This window comes from Pristiophorus japonicus, chromosome 2 (assembly GCF_044704955.1).
Source record: "Pristiophorus japonicus isolate sPriJap1 chromosome 2, sPriJap1.hap1, whole genome shotgun sequence".
NCBI lineage: Eukaryota > Metazoa > Chordata > Chondrichthyes > Pristiophoridae > Pristiophorus > Pristiophorus japonicus.
In genome coordinates, this window is record NC_091978.1 from 20,034,969 (window position 1) to 20,055,182 (window position 20,214).

Below are 20,214 nucleotides of genomic sequence, written 5' to 3' on the forward strand. Positions count from 1 at the left end.
ATCCTGAGATTACTACTTTTGAGGTCCTACTTTTTAAATTTAGCTCCTAGCTCCCTAAATTCGTCTTGTAGGACCTCATCCTGTTTTTTACCTATATCGTTGGTACCTATATGCACCACGACAACTGGCTGTTCACCCTCCCTTTTCAGAATGTCCTGCACCCGCTCCGAGACATCCTTGAGGCTTGCAGCAGGGAGGCAACATACCATCCTGGAGTCTCGGTTGCGGCCACAGAAATGCCTGTCTATTCCCCTTACAATCGAATCCCCTATCACTGTAGCTCTCCCACTCTTTTTCCTGCCCTCCTGTGCAGCAGAGCCACCCATGGTGCCATGAACTTGGCTGCTGCTGCTCCCCCCTGATGAGTCATCCCCCCCCAACTGTACCCAAAGCGGTGTATCTGTTTTGCAGGGGGATGACCGCAGGGGACCACTGCACTACCTTCTTTGCATTGCTCTTCCTGCTGGTCACCCATTTACTACCTGGCTGTGTACCCTTTTCCTACGGTAAGACCAACTTGCTAAACGTGGTATTCACGTCATTCTCCGCATCGTGGATGCTCCAGAGTTCATCCACCTGCAGCTCCAGTGCCGCAATATGGTCCGTCAGGAGCTGGAGGCGGATACACTTCCCGCACTTGTCGTCGTCGGAGACACTGGAAGCGTCTCTGACTTCCCACATCGTACAGGAGGAGCATAACACGTTTCCGAGCTGTCCTGCTGTGACTTAATCCTGAGATGAACTTAATTTGGCAACAACAATGCTAAATGTTACTTACTGATAAAGAAAAGAAAAAAGAAAAGCTACTCACCAATCACCAGCCAATAACTTACCCCCTTGGCTGTGACCTTTCGATTTCTTTCTACTTCTTTTTTGCCTTCTCACCCCACTGCAGCTGCAGTGGCTGGCTTCACCAACGTCCCGAACTCCTCCTCGACCGCCGCCGCCTCCGACACACCCGCTGGGCCTTTTGTAGGCCTCCCCAACGTCCCAAACTCCTCCTCGACTGCCGCCGCCTCCGACACACCCGGGATCAAACATGTCACATCTGCCCCGTTTAAACCAGCATCCAATGGTCAGGCAGAGAGAGCAGTGCAAACCATCAAGCAGGGCTTGAAGAGGGTAACTGAAGGCTCACTGCAGATTCGCCTATCTCGAGTCCTGCTTAGCTACTGCACGAGACCCCACTCACTCACTGGGATCCCACCTTCTGAACTGCTCATGAAAAGAGCACTTAAGACAAGGCTCTCGTTAGTTCACCCTGATCTACATGTACAGGTAGAGAGCAGGCGGTTTCAACAAAGTGCATAACATGATTGCGCAAATGTGTCACGCGAGATTAAAATCAAATTTGTATTAAATTATGGACAAGGTCCCAAGTAGCTTCCCGGCGCTGTTGTGGCCAAAGAGGGGAGCAGGGTGTTTCGGGTCAAACTTTCAAATGGACTCATTCACCGGAAACACTTGGACCAAATCAAACTCAGATTCACGGACTACCCTGAGCAATCCACCTTGGACCCTACCTTTTTTGATCCCCCAACATACACACCAGTGGCAACTGGCACCACGGTTGACCATAAAGCAGAACCCATCATCCACAGCAGCCCAGCAGGGCCCAACACACCAGGCAGCCCAGCGAGGGTCCAACAAATGATTCAACAACCCCAGCTTTCACACCGAGACGATCAACCAGGGCAAGAAGGGTCCCAGATCTACTAACATTGTAAATAGTTACACTAATGACTTTGGGTGGGGAGGGAGTGTTGTTATATATGTAAACTTGTATTTACCCTGTACAGCCACCAGAGGGCTCATCCCCTGTGCTCCCAAGGGATCCCATAATCCCTTGGGAGCACAGATATTTAAGCAGGGTTCACAGGTTGGAGAGGCACTCTGGAGACCTACAATAAAAGACTACGGTCACACTTTACTTTGAGCTCACAGTGTTCAGTCTGACTCTTTCGCCATACACAGCAGTTCAAGAAGGCGGCTCACCATCACCTTTGCAAGGGCAATTAGGGATAGGAAATAAATGCTGGCCTTGCCAGCGACGCCCACATCCTAGGAACAAGGTGAAAAAAATGCAACCTTATTGCCCACTCACTAAACCTGTCTGTATCCCTTTGTGGGCTCTTTGTGTATTCCTCACAACTAATTTTCCACCTAGCTTTCTATCACCTAACTTGGATACATTACACTCAGTCCCTTCATCTTAGTCAGTAATATGGATTATAAATAGCTGAGACAGAAGCACTGATCCTTGCAGCACCCCAGAAGTTACAGCCTGCCAATGTTAAAATGATCCATTTATCCTGACTCTCTGTTCTCTGACCGTTAACCAATTCTCTATCCATGCCAATCAATATATTAGCCCCAACCCCATGAGCCCTTATCTTGTGTAATAACCTTTTATGTGGTACCTTATCAAATGCCTTTTGGAAATTCAAATATACTACATCCAATAGTTCCCCTTTAACTGTCTTGCTTGTTACATCCTCAAAAACCTCTAATAAATTTGTCAAATATGATTTCCCTTTCATAAAACCATGTTGATTCTGCCTAATCATATTCTGATTTTCTAAATACCCTATTACGTTAATAATGGATTCCAGTATTTTCCAGAAGACTGATGTCAGAAGTTTAGAGATATTGAGGACTGAATTCAGTACACTGTTACAATCTGTTTTATTCAATTTCATCTTTGTTAGTAACATATCACTTTTAATTAAACAGACATGTTAGGAACCTTGTAAAGAAAAATATATAATCATTCAGGTATGAGTTACATACATACTTTTGTCATTAATGAAGTTCTCATTTTGATAAGAATTCTGATAATAACATAACTTTTAATTAAGTAAACATATTAGGAATATGGGCTAACCAAACTGGTAGCAATACTGTGGAGGAGGATTTCCTGGGATGGTTTTCTAGACCAATATGTCGAGGAACCAACTACAGAGCAGGCCATCCTAGACTGGGTCTTGTGTAATGAGAGAGGATTAATTAGCAATCTTGTCGCGCGAGACCCCTTGGGGAAGAGTGACCATAATATGGTAGCATTCTTCATTAAGATGGAGAGTGACACAGTTAATTCAGAGAGTAGGGTCCTGAACTTAAGGAAAGGTAACTTCGATGGTATGAGACGTGAATTGGCTAGGATAGACTGGTGAATGATACTTAAAGGATTGACGGTGGATAGGCAATGGCAGATATTTAAAGATCACCTGGATGAACAACAACAATTGTACAACCCTGTCGGCGTGAAAATAAAATGGGGAAGGTGGCTCAGCCGTGGCTAACCAGGGAAATTAAGGATAGTGTTAAATCCAATGAAGGGACATATAAATTGGCCAGAAAAAGCAGCAAACCTGAGGACTGGGAGAAATTTAGAATTCAGCAGAGGAGGACTAAGGGTTTCATTAGGAGGGGGAAAATAGAGTGTGAGAGTAAGCTTGCAGGGAATATAAAAACTGACTGCAAAAGCTTCTATAGATATGTGAAGAGAAAAAGATAAGTGAAGATCATGCATTGTGCAAAATTGAGGCACATGTGATTGGGGCTAATGTATTGACGTGGATAGAGAACTAGTTGGCAGACAGGAAGCAAAGAGAATAAACGGGTCCTTTTCAGAATAGCAGGCAGTGACTAGTGAGGTACTGCAAGGTTCATTGCTGGGACCCCAGCTATTTACAATATATATTAATGACTTAGATGAAGGAATTGAATGTAATATCTCCAAGTTTGCAGATGACACTAAGCTGGGAAGCAGTGTGAGCTGTGAGGAGGATGCTAAGAGGCTGCAGGGTGACTTGGACAGGTTAGATGAGTGGGAAAATGCATGGAAAATGCAGTATAATGTTGATAAATGTGAGGTTATCCACTTTGGTGGCAAAAACAGGAAGGCAGATTATTATCTGAATAGTGACAGATTAGTAAAAGGGGAGGTGCAACGAAACCTGGGTGTCATGGTACATCAGTCACTGAAAGTAAGCATGCAGGTACAGCAGGCGGTGAAGAAAGCAAATGGCATGTTGGCCTTCATAGCGAGAGGAATTGAGTATAGGAGCAGAGAGATCTTGCTGCAGTTGTTCAGGGCCTTGCTGAGACCACACCTTGAATATTGTGTGCAGTTTTGGTCTCCTAATCTGAGGAAGGACATTCTTGCTATTGAAGGAGTGCAGCGAAGGTTCACCAGACTGATTCCCGGGATGGCAGGACTGACATATGAAGAAAGACTGGATCGACTAGGCTTATATTTACTGGAATTTTGAAGAATGCGAGGGGATCTCATCGAAGCATATAAAATTCTGACGGGATTGGACAGGTTAGATGCAGGAAGAATGTTCCTGATGTTGGGGAAGTCCAGAACCAGGGGTCACAGTCTAAGGATAAGGTGTCAGCTATCTAGGACCGAGATGAGTAGAAACTTTTTCACCCAGAGAATTGTGAACTTATGGAATTCTCTACCACAGAAAGTTGTTGAGTCCAGTTCGTTGAATATATTCAAAAGGGAGTTAGATGTGGCCCTTACGGCTAAAAAGATAAGGGGGTATGGAGAGAAAGCAAGAGTGGGATACTGAAGTTGCATGATCAGCCCTGATCATATTGAATGGTGGTGCAGGCTCGAAGGGCCGAATGGCCTGCTCCTGTACCTATTTTTTATGTCTCTATGTTTCTATGAACCTGGTAGTGACAAAAAAATAAGCTTTCTGCTAAAATTTACAGGGATATTTTTGTAGTACATGAAGTTCTAATTTTGATAAGAAATTATTGAGTAGTCAGATTACCTAAAAAGAAAAGCTGTCATTCAGCGCAGGGACCTAGCTCCACCCCCTACAGCTCGTGCTGCACCACACCCGGCTCCAGAGGACCAGCATGGAGCCGGAGAATCTGTAAGTTTTTTTTAGGCGCACTTTGTGGTGCGATAAACCAGCGTCCAGGTCGGGGCTACGCCGTTCTAGGCGCGGCCCGAAACTTGGGCCCATAATCTTATACATTTCGATAAGAACACCTCTCATTCTTCTGAATTCCAATGAGTAGAGACTCAACCTACTCAACCTTTCCTATTAAGTCCAACTACTCATCTCCAGAATCAACCTAGTGAACCTTCTCTGAACTGCCTCCATAGCAAGTATATCCTTTCGTAAATACGGAATCCAAAACTGCACGCAGTATTCCAGGTGTGGCCTCACCAATACCATGTATAACTGAAGCAAGACTTCCCTGCTTTTATACTCCATCCCCTTTGCAATAAAAGCCAAGCTTCCATTGCCCTTCCTGATCACTTGCTGTACCTGCATACTAACCTTTTGTGTTTCATGCATAAGTACCCCCAGGTCCCGCTCTACTGCAGCACTTTGCAATCTTTCTCCATTTAAATAATAACTTGCTCTTTGATTTTTTCTGCCAAAGTGCATGACCTCACACTTTCCAACATTATATTCCATCTGCCAAATTTTTGCCCACTCACTTAGCCTGTCTATGTTCTTTTGCAGATATTTTGGGCCCAAGTTTCCACAGGATAAAAAACGGGCGCCCCTCCGAGCTGGGCGCCATTTTTTCACGCATAAAACGGCGCCAGAAAAAAAACGCGCTATTCTCGAGCGCTTTGCAGCTCCTTGTCTGTTTGGCGTGGCGCCCAGGGAGGGCGGAGCCTACACTCGCGCCGATTTTGTAAGTGGGAGGGGGCGGGTACTATTTAAATTAGTTTTTTTCCTGCCGGCAACGCTGCGCGTGCGCGTTGGAGCGTTCGCGCACGCGCAGTCTGAAGGAAACATTGGCACTCGCCCATTTTTGTTGTTCTTTGTAGCTGTTTAATTTTTGAACATTTTTTAATAAAAGCACATTGCCATCAGCACTGAGGCTACCCTTCTCACTGTCTCCTTCCCCTCTCCACCCTCCACGGCAACAAACGGCGGTTTCCTCCCTCTCCCTCCCCTCCGCGGCGGCAACAAACCGCTGTCTCCTTCCCCTCCCTCCCCTCCACGGCAACAAACCGCTGTCTCCTTCCCCTCCCTCCCCTCCACAACAACAAACGGCTGTCTCCTTCCCCTCCCTCCCCTCTACGGCAACAAACCGCTGTCTCCTTCCCCTCCCTCCCCTCCACAACAACAAACGGCTGTCTCCTTCCCCTCCCTCCCCTCCGCGGCGGCAACAAACCGCTGTCTCCTTCCCCTCCCTCCCCTCCGCGGCAACAAACGGTGGTTTCCTTCCCCTCCCCCCGCGGGAACGAACGATGGCTGAAGCACTTTCACACAGGTAGGAAGATGGTTTATTTAATCTTTTCTTTGCTTATAAATGTTTATTCAGGTTGGATTTATTTGTATAATATTTGTAGAAGTATAAATAAGGATTTATTGTAGAATTTAATGGCTTCCCTTCCCCCCACCTCGTTCTGGACGCCTAATTTGTAACCTGCGCCTGATTTTTTAATGTGTAGAACAGGTTTTTTTCAGTTCTACAAAAATCTTCACTTGCTCCATTCTACTTTAATTTGGAGTACGTTTTCACTGTGGAAACTTTGAAATCAGGCGTCAGTGACCAGACACGCCCCCTTTTGAAGAAAAAATTCTGTTCCAAAGTAGAACTGTTCTACCTGACTAGAACTGCAGAAAAAAAAATGTGGAGAATTGCGATTTCTAAGATAGTCCGTTCTCCACCAGTTGCTCCTAAAAATCAGGCGCAAATCATGTGGAAACTTGGGCCCTATATATCTATAGAAAATCTTGCTATTTGTTTTTATATTACGTGCTAGTTTTCTTTCACAGTCTATCTTCCCTTAGTCATTTTTTTAGTCATCTTTTGCTGGCTTCTAAAAGCTTCCCAATCTTCTGTCCTCCCACTAGTTTTGGCCACATTCTATGCCCTTGTTTTTAATTGGATACCGTCCTTTATTTCTTTAGTTAGCCATGGATGGCTATCTTTTCTCTGACTGGAATATATTTTTCTTGAGCGTTGTGAAATATCTCCCTTCAGACAGGCATTTCTGCAGCAGCAGACATGACTCTAGGATTCATCCCTGAAGTGCAGCAAACACGGAATTTGATCGGGCAATTTTTAAGATGCTAGGCCCCTTGCATGTAATTAGGAGCGCTGATCTGAATGTGGTCAAAAACAGTTCTAGGGTTTACAGCAGTCTAGGCAGTGGCACACATTTCAGTCATGGCACCCGTTTCGGATGCCAACCAATTTCTCCCCTCAGACAGCAATTAGATATGATAACAATACATTGCTTTTATATAGCGCCTTTAAGATTGGAAAACATCCTAAGGCGCTTTACAGAAGCTTAATCCAGAACCAAAGAAGGAGACATTAAAAGGGCTGACTAAAGCTTGCTCAAAGACAGAGGTTTTAGTGAGGGGCTTGAAGAAAGAGAGTTGGAGAGACAGAGGTATTTAGGGAGGGAGTTTCAGCACGTTGGGCCTAGACTGTTCAAGGCATGAAGAGAATGTTGGGTGCGTAGGTGGCCAGAGTTGAAGGAATGCAGAGTTCTTGAAGGACTATAGAGCTAGAGGAGGTTTACAGAGATAGCAAGAGACAAGAGATAAAGGCACTTGAACACAAAAATCAGAATTTTAAATTTGAGGCATTGGTGGATCGAGAGCCAATGCAGTGAGCACAACGGTGATGGGTAAACAGGACGGTGTGAGTTCGGAGACAGATTTGGCTAAGCCCAAGTATATGGAAGTGGGCTAGACTTTCCATTTGCGCATTTCATTAATGGAAATCAAAACTGAATTTGTAAAGTTTAATGTAATCATAGCTTATAAGAAATAAGAATTTTTTCTCATAATTTGGGGGGAGTGGTTGACAATATTAGTAGTGTCAATTCCATCTCCATGCCATCACTTCAAATTTAAATGTTTCTGCAGTTTTTCATAAACTTCTGCCGGCATCTTTATTTCCTCCTCTATATTTTCAGCTATCTCATGTATCTTTTCAGAAATGTCAGTCTTATTTCCATTATAAAGTTCAGTTGCATCCTTCACTACAGAATAGATATCCCAGATTATAAGGAGTCCTGACAAAATTCCTGAAACAGCTTTGAATGTTTTTAAAGTATTTTTGGTCACTGCTGAAGTCACTACAGTTATTGTGATCAAGCTTTTCATGAAAGTCTCAGCAGTACTTTTAAATATAGTTTCTGGTATATCTTCCACCCTGCATTGAATCCATGACTGAATTACACAGCAGACCTGATTTAACAGGTCTGACATTAATTTGCTTGATTTTTGATACTTATTGAAAATTTCTTCTACTTCTTTCTGTTTATTCTTTTGTGCAGAAGCATCAGTAACGTTGGCTGCAATGTTCGTGACACCACCAACTACACCCACCCCAATTCCCACCCCAGTGAGCACTAACGAGGTACCGAATGTGAAAGGAGAAGCAATTAATCCTGCAATGGTTAGAGCTCCTCCAGCAATACCTACAGAAGACCCTGCGACATTCGCAATGGTGGCAGCTTTGTGAAACTCGTCAATATCTTGCGCAATCTCTCGTAGCTTCATGCTGTATTCTGTCATCTCTTTCTGCCATGTGGGGAACTGCTTTAGAAATTTCTTCACAATCTTAATTTCCATTTCGTCATCTGAAAAGATATTCCTGTAAGCACGAAAACAAAATTTATTCTTAATTTATTTTGATATGCCACAAGTAATAAACATCAAATAGAAACAAAATTGTGGCTTCTCTCGTCATCAGTAATTTTGCAGTTTCAGCCTCTACAACGCCACTGTTAGATGTAGGGGGAGGGGTGGCGGGCGCAGCTAATGCGATCAGCCACTACATAGTCATTTGTACCTGAATCCTTTAGTCATGGGAGGTTTGCCAATCCACACCGATGCCCTCTTCACTATTCTCTCAATAGAAACCCAAGGCAAAGAACAAAAAGGGCCACTGTACAGCAAAATTCTAAAAGGACAAAGGGTGTTAAAAAAACAAGCCTGAAGGCTTTGTGTCTTAATGCAAGGAGTATCCGCAATAAGGTGGATGAATTAATTGTGCAAATAGATGTGAACAAATATGATGTGATTGGGATTACGGAGACGTGGCTCCAGGATGATCAGGGCTGGGAACTCAACATTCAGGGGTATTCAACATTCAGGAAGGATAGAATAAAAGGAAAAGGAGGTGGGGTAGCATTGCTGGTTAAAGAGGAGATTAATGCAATAATTAGGAAAGACATTAGCTTGGATGATGTGGAATCTATATGGGTAGAGCTGCAGAACACCAAAGGGCAAAAAACGTTAGTAGGAGTTGTGTACAGACCTCCAAACAGTAATAGGGATGTTGGGGAGGGCATCAAACAGGAAATTAGGGGTGCATGCAATAAAGGTGTAGCAGTTATAATGGGTGACTTTAATATGCACATAGATTGGGCTAGCCAAACTGGAAGCAATACGGTGGAGGAGGATTTCCTGGAGTGCATAAGGGATGGTTTTCTAGACCAATATGTTGAGGAACCAACTAGGGGGGAGGCCATCTTAGACTGGGTGTTGTGTAATGAGAGAGGATTAATTAGCAATCTCATTGTGCGAGGCCCCTTGGGGAAGAGTGACCATAATATGCTGGAATTCTGCATTAGGATGGAGAATGAAACAGTAAATTCAGAGACCATGGTCCAGAACTTAAAGAAGGGTAACTTTGAAGGTATAAGGTGTGAATTGGCTAGGATAGATTGGCGAATGATACTTAAGGGGTTGACTGTGGATGGGCAATGGCAGACATTTAGAGACCGCATGGATGAATTACAACAATTGTACATTCCTGTCTGGCGTAAAAATAAAAAAGGGAAGGTGGCTCAACCGTGGCTATCTAGGGAAATCAGGGATAGTATTAAAGCCAAGGAAGTGGCATACAAATTGGCCAGAAATAGCAGTGAACCTGGGGAATGGGAGAAATTTAGAACTCAGCAGAGGAGGACAAAGGGTTTGATTAGTGCAGGGAAAATGGAGTAGGAGAAGAAGCTTGCAGGGAACATTAAGGCGGATTGCAAAAGTTTCTATAGGTATGTAAAGAGAAAAAGGTTAGTAAAGACAAACGTAGGTCCCCTGCAGTCAGAACCAGGGGAAGTCATAATGGGGAACAAAGAAATGGCAGACCAATTGAACAAGTACTTTGGTTCGGTATTCACTAAGGAGGATACAAACAACCTTCCGGATATAAAAGGGGTCAGAGGGTCTAGTAAGGAGGGGGAACTGAGGGAAATCTTTATTAGTCGGGAAATTGTGTTGGGGAAATTGATGGGATTGAAGGCCGATAAATCCCCAGGGCCTGATGGACTGCATCCCAGAGTACTTAAGGAGGTGGCCTTGGAAATAGCGGATGCATTGACAGTCATTTTCCAACATTCCATTGACTCTGGATCAGTTCCTATGGAGTGGAGGGTAGCCAATGTAATCCCACTTTTTAAAAAAGGAGGGAGAGAGAAAACAGGGAATTATAGACCGGTCAGCCTGACCTCAGTAGTGGGTAAAATGATGGAATCAATTATTAAGGATGTCATAGCAGTGCATCTGGAAAATGGTGACATGATAGGTCCAAGTCAGCATGGATTTGTGAAAGGGAAATCATGCTTGACAAATCTTCTGGAATTTTTTGAGGATGTTTCCAGTAAAGTGGACAAAGGAGAACCAGTTGATGTGGTATATTTGGACTTTCAGAAGGCTTTCGACAAGGTCCCACACAAGAGATTAATGTGCAAAGTTAAAGCACATGGGATTGGGGGTAGTGTGCTGACGTGGATTGAGAACTGGTTGTCAGACAGGAAGCAAAGAGTAGGAGTAAACGGGTACTTTTCAGAATGGCAGGCAGTGACTAGTGGGGTACCGCAAGGTTCTGTGCTGGGGCCCCAGCTGTTTACATTGTACATTAATGATTTAGACGAGGGGATTAAATGCAGTATCTCCAAATTTGCGGATGACACTAAGTTGGGTGGCAGTGTGAGCTGCGAGGAGGATGCTATGAGGCTGCAGAGTGACTTGGATAGGTTAGGTGAGTGGGCAAATGCATGGCAGATGAAGTATAATGTGGATAAATGTAAGGTTATCCACTTTGGTGGTAAAAACAGAGAGACAGACTATTATCTGAATGGTGACAGATTAGGAAAAGGGAAGGTGCAACGAGACCTGGGTGTCATGGTACATCAGTCATTGAAGGTTAGCATGCAGGTACAGCAGGCGGTTAAGAAAGCAAATGGCATGTTGGCCTTCATAGCGAGGGGATTTGAATACAGGGGCAGGGAGGTGTTGCTACAGTTGTACAGGGCCTTGGTGAGGCCACACCTGGAGTATTGTGTACAGTTTTGGTCTCCTAACTTGAGGAAGGACATTCTTGCTGTTGAGGGAGTGCAGCGAAGATTCATCAGACTGATTCCCGGGATGGCGGGACTGACCTATCAAGAAAGACTGGATCAACTGGGCTTGTATTCACTGGAGTTCAGAAGAATGAGAGGGGACCTCATAGAAACGTTTAAAATTCTGACGGGTTTAGACAGGTTAGATGCAGGAAAAATGTTCCCAATGTTGGGGAAGTCCAGAACCAGGGGTCACAGTCTGAGGATAAGGGGTAAGCCATTTAGGACCGAGATGAGGAGAAACTTCTTCACCTAGAGAGTGGTGAACCTGTGGAATTCTCTACCACAGAAAGTAGTTGAGGCCAATTCACTAAATATATTCAAAAGGGAGTTAGATGAAGTCCTTACTACTCGGGGGATCAAGGGTTATGGCGAGAAAGCAGGAAGGGGGTACTGAAGTTTCATGTTCAGCCATGAGCTCATTGAATGGCGGTGCAGGCTAGAAGGGCTGAATGGCCTGCTCCTGCACCTATTTTCTATGTTTCTATGTTTCTATACTTTTTGTCCTGTAAGCAGCTTTTGTTCACTCATCCTTAACTTATTTTTTACTTGCACAGGTTATAAACGCTTAGGGCTAGAAATTCCCCTCCTTTGCGCCTCCCATGGGGGACGCTAACGGGGTGCAAAGGCCTTTTTGACTTGCGCGACGCTGACATCAACTCCTGTCACATTCGGTGGGTATTTAGTGGCGGTGCTGTGTCAGTGCATCCCGATCTCCTGCGTCCGGGATCATAAGAACGTAAGAAATAAGAGCAGGAGCAGGCCATTCGGCCCCTCGGGCCTGCTCCATCCTTCAATAACATCATGGCTAGTCTACCACCTCAACTCCACTTTCCTGTATTATCCCCATATTCCTTGATTCCCTTAATTTCCAAAAATCTAACGATCTCTGTCTTGAATATACTCAAAGACTGAGCATCTACAGCCTTCGGGGGAAGAGAATTCCAAATATTCACCACCCTCTGAGTAAAAACGTTTCTCTTCATCGCATTCTAAATGGCCAACCCCTTATTCTGAGACTGTGACCCCTAGTTCTAGACTCCCCAGCCAGGGGAAACATCTTCCCTGCATCTACCTGATCAAACCTGTAAGAATTTTGTATGTTTCAATGAGATCATCTCTCAGTATAGAGAATATATGCCTAGTCTACTCAATCTCTCCTCGTAAGGCAATCCCCCTTTCCCAGGAATCAATCTGGTGAGCCTTCATTGCATTCTCTCTATGGCAAGTATATCCTTCCTTATGTAAGAAGACCAAGGGGCCGAAATAGCCCCTTTCCTGAAGGCCTGTTACCTTCGCAAATCGGCGGTCACCGGCGGAGTGGAGTGGCTGCCGACTTTTCGTGGTATGGCCGCTGATAGCCCAATTGTCCTTCCGAGGTTTTCTGGTGGTACCCGATCCCCACCTACCGTTCCGCTGATGCCTATCAGTGTTAAGTGCGTCATCAACATGCCACCAGCCACCCCTCCCTCCAACCCCCGACAGTGATATTCCACTCTGAAAATCTTCGGCCCGCCCGGCGGCGCCAAAACAATCTTTTCTCTGGTGATCGAGGCTATAGCCTTCTGCAGTGGCAGTGCAGTTTCCCTTAAAGGGGAGGATGCACTGCCACTGCCTCCATATTTTTTTTTGTTGGCCGACTGCCATGTCGGCCCGACAATTGTGCCACGGGTTCGGCCAGACCACCAACAGGCAACCACTCCACATCACCCTCCAAATTCCGCCTTCATTTGTTGCCACCATGCGTATCCCCCCTCTAGTACTCATTGCCCCCATTAAGAGCGACTTCCTGATCCAAATAAAAACATATAAACCGGAATTTCGCTCAAGAGGCGACATCGACTTCCGTGGCGGTGAAAAAACACAAAACGGGGTGGCTGTTTCGAGCGGAGTGCAATTTCAGCACACAAAACTGTACACAATATTCCTGGTGTGGTCTCACCAGGGCCCTATATAATTGCAGTAAGACGTCTTTACTCAAAGCCTCTTGTAATCCTGCCCTCCGCCGGGAAATTACCCCCCCCCACTTCGTTTTGGGCGGATAATGCGAATTATTCGAATTATTTCCGTCCGGCAGGAGGTGGTGGGATAGAAGAGCCAAGAAATTCCGTATTTTGTTTTTTAAAAAGCATGCCGGCGCACTCGTGCGCTGTTGGAAACGGGATCAGAGTGGGTGCGGAGCGTTGTCATTCAGTGGTGCACTGAGCATGTCAGCGCGGTGCTGATGACATCAATTCGACGCGGACGTGCTGCATTATGCTAACGCGTTACAACATCCTCCCTTCACTTAAAGGGCAGGGATGCTGTGAGGCCTAGTGTGGTCTCCATGGCACCCACTGAGCCACCAGAAAGGGGCTCAACTAAGCCAGCGGCCTAGCTCCCCAAAGGGGATACCGGGCTGCTGTTTGTGGCCCAGCCGAACCATTGTTGAGCTGACCACAGAGTCGGTCGACAATAAAAATAAAATGGGGGCCGCAGCAGTAGGCCCACCACTTTAAGAGTGGCCGCAGTGCCTCAGCCACTGGCAGGTCGGTGGCATCGCCTGGCGCTGACCCCTCTCCCACTGGGCAATTTCCCCAAGTGGTGCAAAAGCGGTTGGCGCCAGGCAGTAAGGGGTCAGCGCACCAGGCGAGGAGCAACCACGGGGTGCGGCGATAACCTTTTTACACCACCGCCATCCCAGGGGCAATTGTGGGCTTTCGCTCCCACCACCTGCCCCCTGGGTGGAAAGGCCGTTTAAAAAGGGGAAATTTTGCCCCCATCAACTCTGGACACATCGCCTCGGAAGTGCCCCCACTTAAAAATCCGCTGTGGCAACCTGCTTGTGTACCTTTCATTGTTAACGACAGGCTGAGCGGGTATTTTGCGGTCGGGTGGTCTCTGGAGGAGCGCTACTTAAAGGCGCTCACATCCTGTTTCCTTTCAGTCGGCCAACAAAGCTGACTTTTTACTTTGCCAAATCCAAAGAAGCCTTTTGAGCGATTGTAGCGTTTTTCAGCAAAAAGAGCATGCTGGCTCATAAGGATTCTTTACTTTTATCGAGGTTAGATTTGAAAGTGATATATTTGTATCCCATCATGGTGGCTGTACTGGCACTTGACCTCATCCTCTGGCATTAACATCAGAGACAACTGAGGCACAGAGAAGAATACAAAATGTGGCAAGAGGTAGGAGGGCCAATACTGATGTCAACAAGTGGCCTTACCCACCCAGGCTATACAGGTAACAGTTCTCCTACTGAGGAACAATGTGTTAGAAGACTTTGATTCAGCAAGGACGTGGTCACAGAGATCTGCAACCTCCTGCAGCCAGATCTCCAACCTCACAGCAGGGTCAGCACAGCTCTCTCAGTGGCAGTCAATCGCACTCAATTTCTACGCCAGCAGATCCTTCTGGTCTGCCACAGGCGACATCTCCAACATCTCCCAGTTTACAGTTCATTTCTCCATCTGCAGGGTCACAGATGCTCTCTGCAGATGAGAAGGGAGTACATTTCCTTTCCCATGAGCAGAGAGAAGCAACTTGAACGTGCATGTGGCTTTGTCAGGATAGTCGGCTTCCCCATGGTGCAGGACGCTATCAACTGCACCCACTTCATTTTGCGGGCACCGCATAACAACCCTGAGATCTTCTGTAACCACAAAGGCTACCACTCACAGTTGGTGTGCGACCAAACACAGTGACTCCTCACAGTCAATGCCCGTTATCCTGGCAGCAGCCACGATGCGTTCATGCTGCGCCAGATCAGTGTGCCGGATCTCTTCCAGCCACCACATAATGCTACTGGCTGGCTGCTGGGAGACAAGGGCTATCCACTCTCCACCTGGCTCATAACTCCCCTCCACAACCCCAACACTACTGCCCAGCACTCATATAATGACAGTCATGCTGCCACCAGGATCATCATTGAGCAGACGGTCGGTGTGCTGAAGCAAGGTTCCGTTGCCATGACCATTCGGGAGGAGCCCTCCAGTACTCGGCTGAGCGGATGTCAAACTTCGTCGTTGTCTGCTGCATGTTGCATCACTTGGCCTACATGCATGCTAAGCAGTGGAAGCAGCAAGCTATAAACAGCTAAGTGATCCCACAATCAACGGATCAGATCAAAGCTCTGCAGTCCTGCCACATCCAGTCATGAATGGTGGTGGACCATTAAACAATTAATAGGAGGATGTGGATTGGGCTTTAAACTAAATAGTCGGGAGGGAGGGATCAGGTGAGCGGAAAGTTAAAAAGTCAAAGAGAAAGGAGAAGGCAATAGTGTAAGGTAATGATAGGGGTAACCAGAGTGTGACATGTAGAATCAGTTTGGGTGGCGATAAGAATTAGCAATGGAAATAAGTCACTGGTGGGAGTAGTCTATAGACCCCCTAATAGTAGCTACATTGTAGGATAGAGTATAAATCAATAAATAATGGAGACTTGTAAGAAAGGTATGGCAATAATTGATATGTCCTTACTATACAGTATAAATGCACACGAGGCCCATGCTTGAGAGAAGGTCAGTCTGTGACCTGTCCTTTATTCCTTAGCACTCAAGTGATGGAAGTGGGTGGAGCTTCCCCTTTTATACCTGAAGGTCCAGGTTAGGAGTGTCTCCCACAAGTTCACCACCTAGTGGTCATTGTTCTCACAGTGTACAACTTAGGTCAGATTATACCTGAATCACAATTCTGGTTGAATGCATGACAATAATCATGGGCGATTTTAATCTTCATATTGATTGGACAAATCAAATTGGCAACAGTAGCCTTGAGGAAGAGTTCATAGAGTGTATTTGGGATTATTTGTCAGAACAATACATTGTGGAATCAACCAGGGAGCAGATTATTTTAGATCTGGTAATGTGTAATGAGACTGGATTAATTAGTGATCTCATCGTAAAAGTTCCTCTTGGGAAGAGTGATCATAACACAGTTGAATTTCAAATTCAGTTTGAGGTTGAGAAAGTTAGGTCTCAAACTAGTGTCCTGAACTTAAATAAAGACAATTACAAAAGTAGGAAGATAGAGTTGGCTAATGAAGGCTTGTGGGAGAAGAAAACTCATCTGTTTCCTGTCTGTCTGAAGTAGCCTCGGGGGAGGGGATCTACGAGCAGCTGGAATTCAAGCAGATTTAATAAAGTTTGAATTCAAACAGGAAGCGACATGAGGCATGTTGAAGGGCATTTGAGTTGGCCAAACAGGGGAAATGGTCACGTGATCTCTAAGCAAACAGAACTGGACATTTGGCTGTTAACCAGGAGCAGTTTGTTTGAGGTATTATAAAACACACAAGACAAAGGAATTCTTTCTCTAGAGCTTGGAATGGAACACCGGAAGGAGGTGTTGGAAGACGGCCGTCGAACACTAGGAAGGGAACACTAGGAAGGGAACACATGGAATGTACATATTCAGATGGACTGATCACCCATTGAATTATACTGAGTCAGTTTGAGCATAGTTATTGCTGAATGTATGACCAGTTAATGTAAGATTTTAATTATATGTAATTGGGGGTAAATAGGATAACTGTAAACAGTTGGATATATATATTGCGGGAGAATTGTTCATAACCAATTAAAGCATATACATTGCGAAGTTTAAGGTTGTTTAAATTGCAAGCAACTGGGAGAATTGGGGTATGTGAATCTAAAATCAGTAAGCTGGAGATTTGTGGTTTTTGGTGTTTGATTTTAAATCTGTATGTGGTAGTGTTGAACTCGGAACTTATAGTCATTTTAATCTTTTGAATAAAAGTTATTGTATTGAAAAATCTCAAGTGTCCTTATAAGATTTGATGTTCGAAACCCATAGGAGAAATCCTACACTAAATTGGACTGGGAAAATAGATGAAAGGGTGCAAATAATAAGAAAAGATAATTGGATCATTTATAATTTAGGACAGCTCATTCACACAACTGCCGCACAATATGTGTATATACCTGAGCTCCTCTTTCTTTAATTATTTATCCGTTAAATGAAGTAAACAAAAATAAACAGTATTAATACCAGAGAAATGCATTTTACCAGTCACAGATTTTCCTGCAGCACAGTAGGATAGCTAGAGTGTCAGTCTGATGTCTATTTTACACATATACAGAACTTACAGCACAGAAACAGGCCATTCGGCCCAACTGATCTGTGCTGGTGTTTATGTTCCAGATGAGCTTCCTCCCACCCTAATTCATCGAATCTTGTCAGCATATTCTTCTATTACTTTCTCATTCCTTTGTTTATCTAGCTTCTCCTTAAATAGATCTATGCTGTTTGCCTCAACTACTCCATGTGGTAGCAAGTTCCACGTATTAACCACTCATTAGTAAAGAAGTTTCTCCTGAATTCCTAATGCCATTTATTAATGACTATCTTATATTTATGACCCATAGTTTTGGACTCCTCCACAAGTGAAAATATCTTCTCCATGATCACCCTTTCAACCCCATTTTAAAGATCTCTATAGGTCGCCTCTCAGCCATCTCTTTTCTAGAGCCTCAGCCAGGACAGTCCTTCCTGATAGTTATAACCTCTCAGTTCTCGTATCATCTTTATAAATCTTTTTTTGCACTCCTCCAATGCCTCTATTTCCTTTTTAAAAATAGGAACGTAAGAAATAGGAACAGGAGTCGGCTATTTTGCATTTGAGCATGCTCCACCATTCAATAAGATCATGGCTGATCTACCCAACTCCACCTTTCTGTACTATCCCCATATCCCTTGGTTTCCAGCAAGGAAAATCAAGAAGAGTGTTGGTGCGATGACGCAGCATTGCTTGACCCCGATCCGGATGTGGATTGGGTCTGTGGTGGATCCGCTGCTCAGGATCACGGCTTGCATGTCATCGTGGAGCAGGTGGAGGATGGTGACAAACTTTTGAGGGCAGCCGAAACGGAGGAGGATGCTCCATAATCCCTCACAGTTGACAGTGTTAAAGGCCTTTGTAAGATCAAAGAAGGCCATGTTCAAGGGTTGGTGCTGTTTGTTGCATTTCTCTTGTCATCGCGTGGTGAAGATCATGTCCGTTGTACCCCTTAGTGGACAGATTCCACATTGCTACTCAGGGAGGAACTCTTCAGCCACAGGGCGAAGACGATTGAGGAGGATTCTTGCAATGACTATCCCTGTGGCTGACAGCAGGGAGATTCCTCTGTAGTTACCACAGTCGGACTTGTCCACTTTTTTGAAAATGGTCACGATTATGGCGTCTCTGAGATATCTTGGCATGCTCTCCTCCTTCCAGATAAGAGAAATGTGGTCATGTATTTGTGCCAATAGTGCTTCTCTGCCATGCTTTAGTGATTCGGCAGGAATTCCATCTGCTCCTATTGCCTTGTTATTCATCAGCTGATAGATGGTCTTTTCTACCTCATACCGGGCTGGGAGTTGTGCTCAGATGGTGGTGGGTAGCATGCTGCAGGATGGAGTCGAGGACACTCGCATCGATGATAGTCTCAGTTAAGGAGATCTTCAAAATGCTCCTTAGAACGGGCACTGACTGCCTCTCTGTCCTTGATGAATACCTCACCATTCTTGGTCAGCAGTGGGGTAGGGCCTTGGGTGTTTGGCTGTAGGTGGTCTTGTCTGCGCTGAACAATCCACGCACGTTGTGGTTGTCGGCTAACTGCTGGATCTCCTGTGCCTTAGGTCACGGGTTTTTTGTTGGACCTCGGCCTTTAGCCATCTGTAGAGCTGCATTTTTGCTCTTGAGTTGGGTTGCTGTTTTAAATTCAGAAATGCCTTGCGCTATTAGCTCCTGGATCTCCTAGTCATTCTCGTCAAACCAGTCGGTGTTTCCCGGTCGAGTGACCGAGCGTCTCTTTGCAGATGCTGATTATAGAGGTCTTGAGGATAGACCAGGCGCTGTGCACACTCTATGTCTCTGGGTCAACGGGAGTCGCCAGGTTGGCAGTGAGGCGCTGGCTGAATAGGGCTTTCTTATCAGGGTCTTTGACTGCCCCAGCGTTGGTTTTCCTGTGACATTGTCGCTGTTGCCGCCGCTGCTTTGGGGCTATATTGAGGTTGATGATTGAGCGGATTAGGCAGTGATCCGTCCTGCAGTCGTCAGCTCCTGTCATGGTATGGGTGATGCGCACGTCCTTGCGGTCCCTCGCTCGGACAATGATGTAGTCGAGCAGATGCCAGTGCTTGGAGCGAGGGTGTTGCCATGATGCCTTATTCTTGTCTCTAACGGAACAAGGTGTTGGTAATGACAAGGCCATGTTCTAGGCATTTTGTCAGGGGCAAGGTAGCGCTGGAGTTGGATTTCTCTACCGATCGCACCTCCCCAGAGGGGTGTGTCCTTTCCGACTATTCCAATCTTCTCGATCTTCCTTGCTGCAATGCTTCATCTCACCCTCCGCAAGCTCCCGCTGAAGTGGAGCTAAATTATAGAACAAATGGAAATCTGTTCAACCTCTGCCGCCTCCAGGCCAGATCCAAGGCCGTCCTATCCTCTGTCATTGAACTACAGTACTCAAACGACGCTTGCGTCTGAGCACACTCGGAGGCCTTCAACACCTTCACTGAGGCATATGAGAGCATGGGCTTACACTAAACATCCGTAAGACAAAGATCCTCCACCAACCTAACCCCGCCACACAGCACTGCTCCCCGGTTATCAAAATCCACGTTGAGGCTTTGGACAACGTGGACCATTTTCCAAAGCTCGGGAGCCTACTGTCACAGCAAGGGCAGACATCGATGACAAGGTCCAACACTGCCTTCAGTGTGCCAGCGCAGCCTTCGGTCGCCTGAGGAAGAGCGTGTTTGAAGATCAGGACCTCAAATCTGGCACCAAGCTTATGGTTTACAGGGCAGTAGTGATACCCGTCCTCCTATATGGCTCAGAGATGAGGACTATATACAGCAGACACCTCA

General features: G+C 45.5%; 1 protein-coding gene across 1 annotated transcript in view; it reads right to left on the reverse strand.

The window, feature by feature from the left end:
* Positions 1-7,839: 7,839 nt before the first annotated feature.
* Positions 7,840-20,214, reverse strand: part of LOC139229623 (apolipoprotein L3-like) — a 90,075-nt gene continuing 77,700 nt past the window's right edge. Inside the window, exon 4 of the mRNA XM_070861137.1 lies at positions 7,840-8,607. Within this exon, the coding sequence (XP_070717238.1) occupies positions 7,848-8,585 (738 nt within the window). The 5' untranslated portion in view covers positions 8,586-8,607 and the 3' untranslated portion in view covers positions 7,840-7,847. The remainder of the gene's footprint in view (positions 8,608-20,214) is intronic.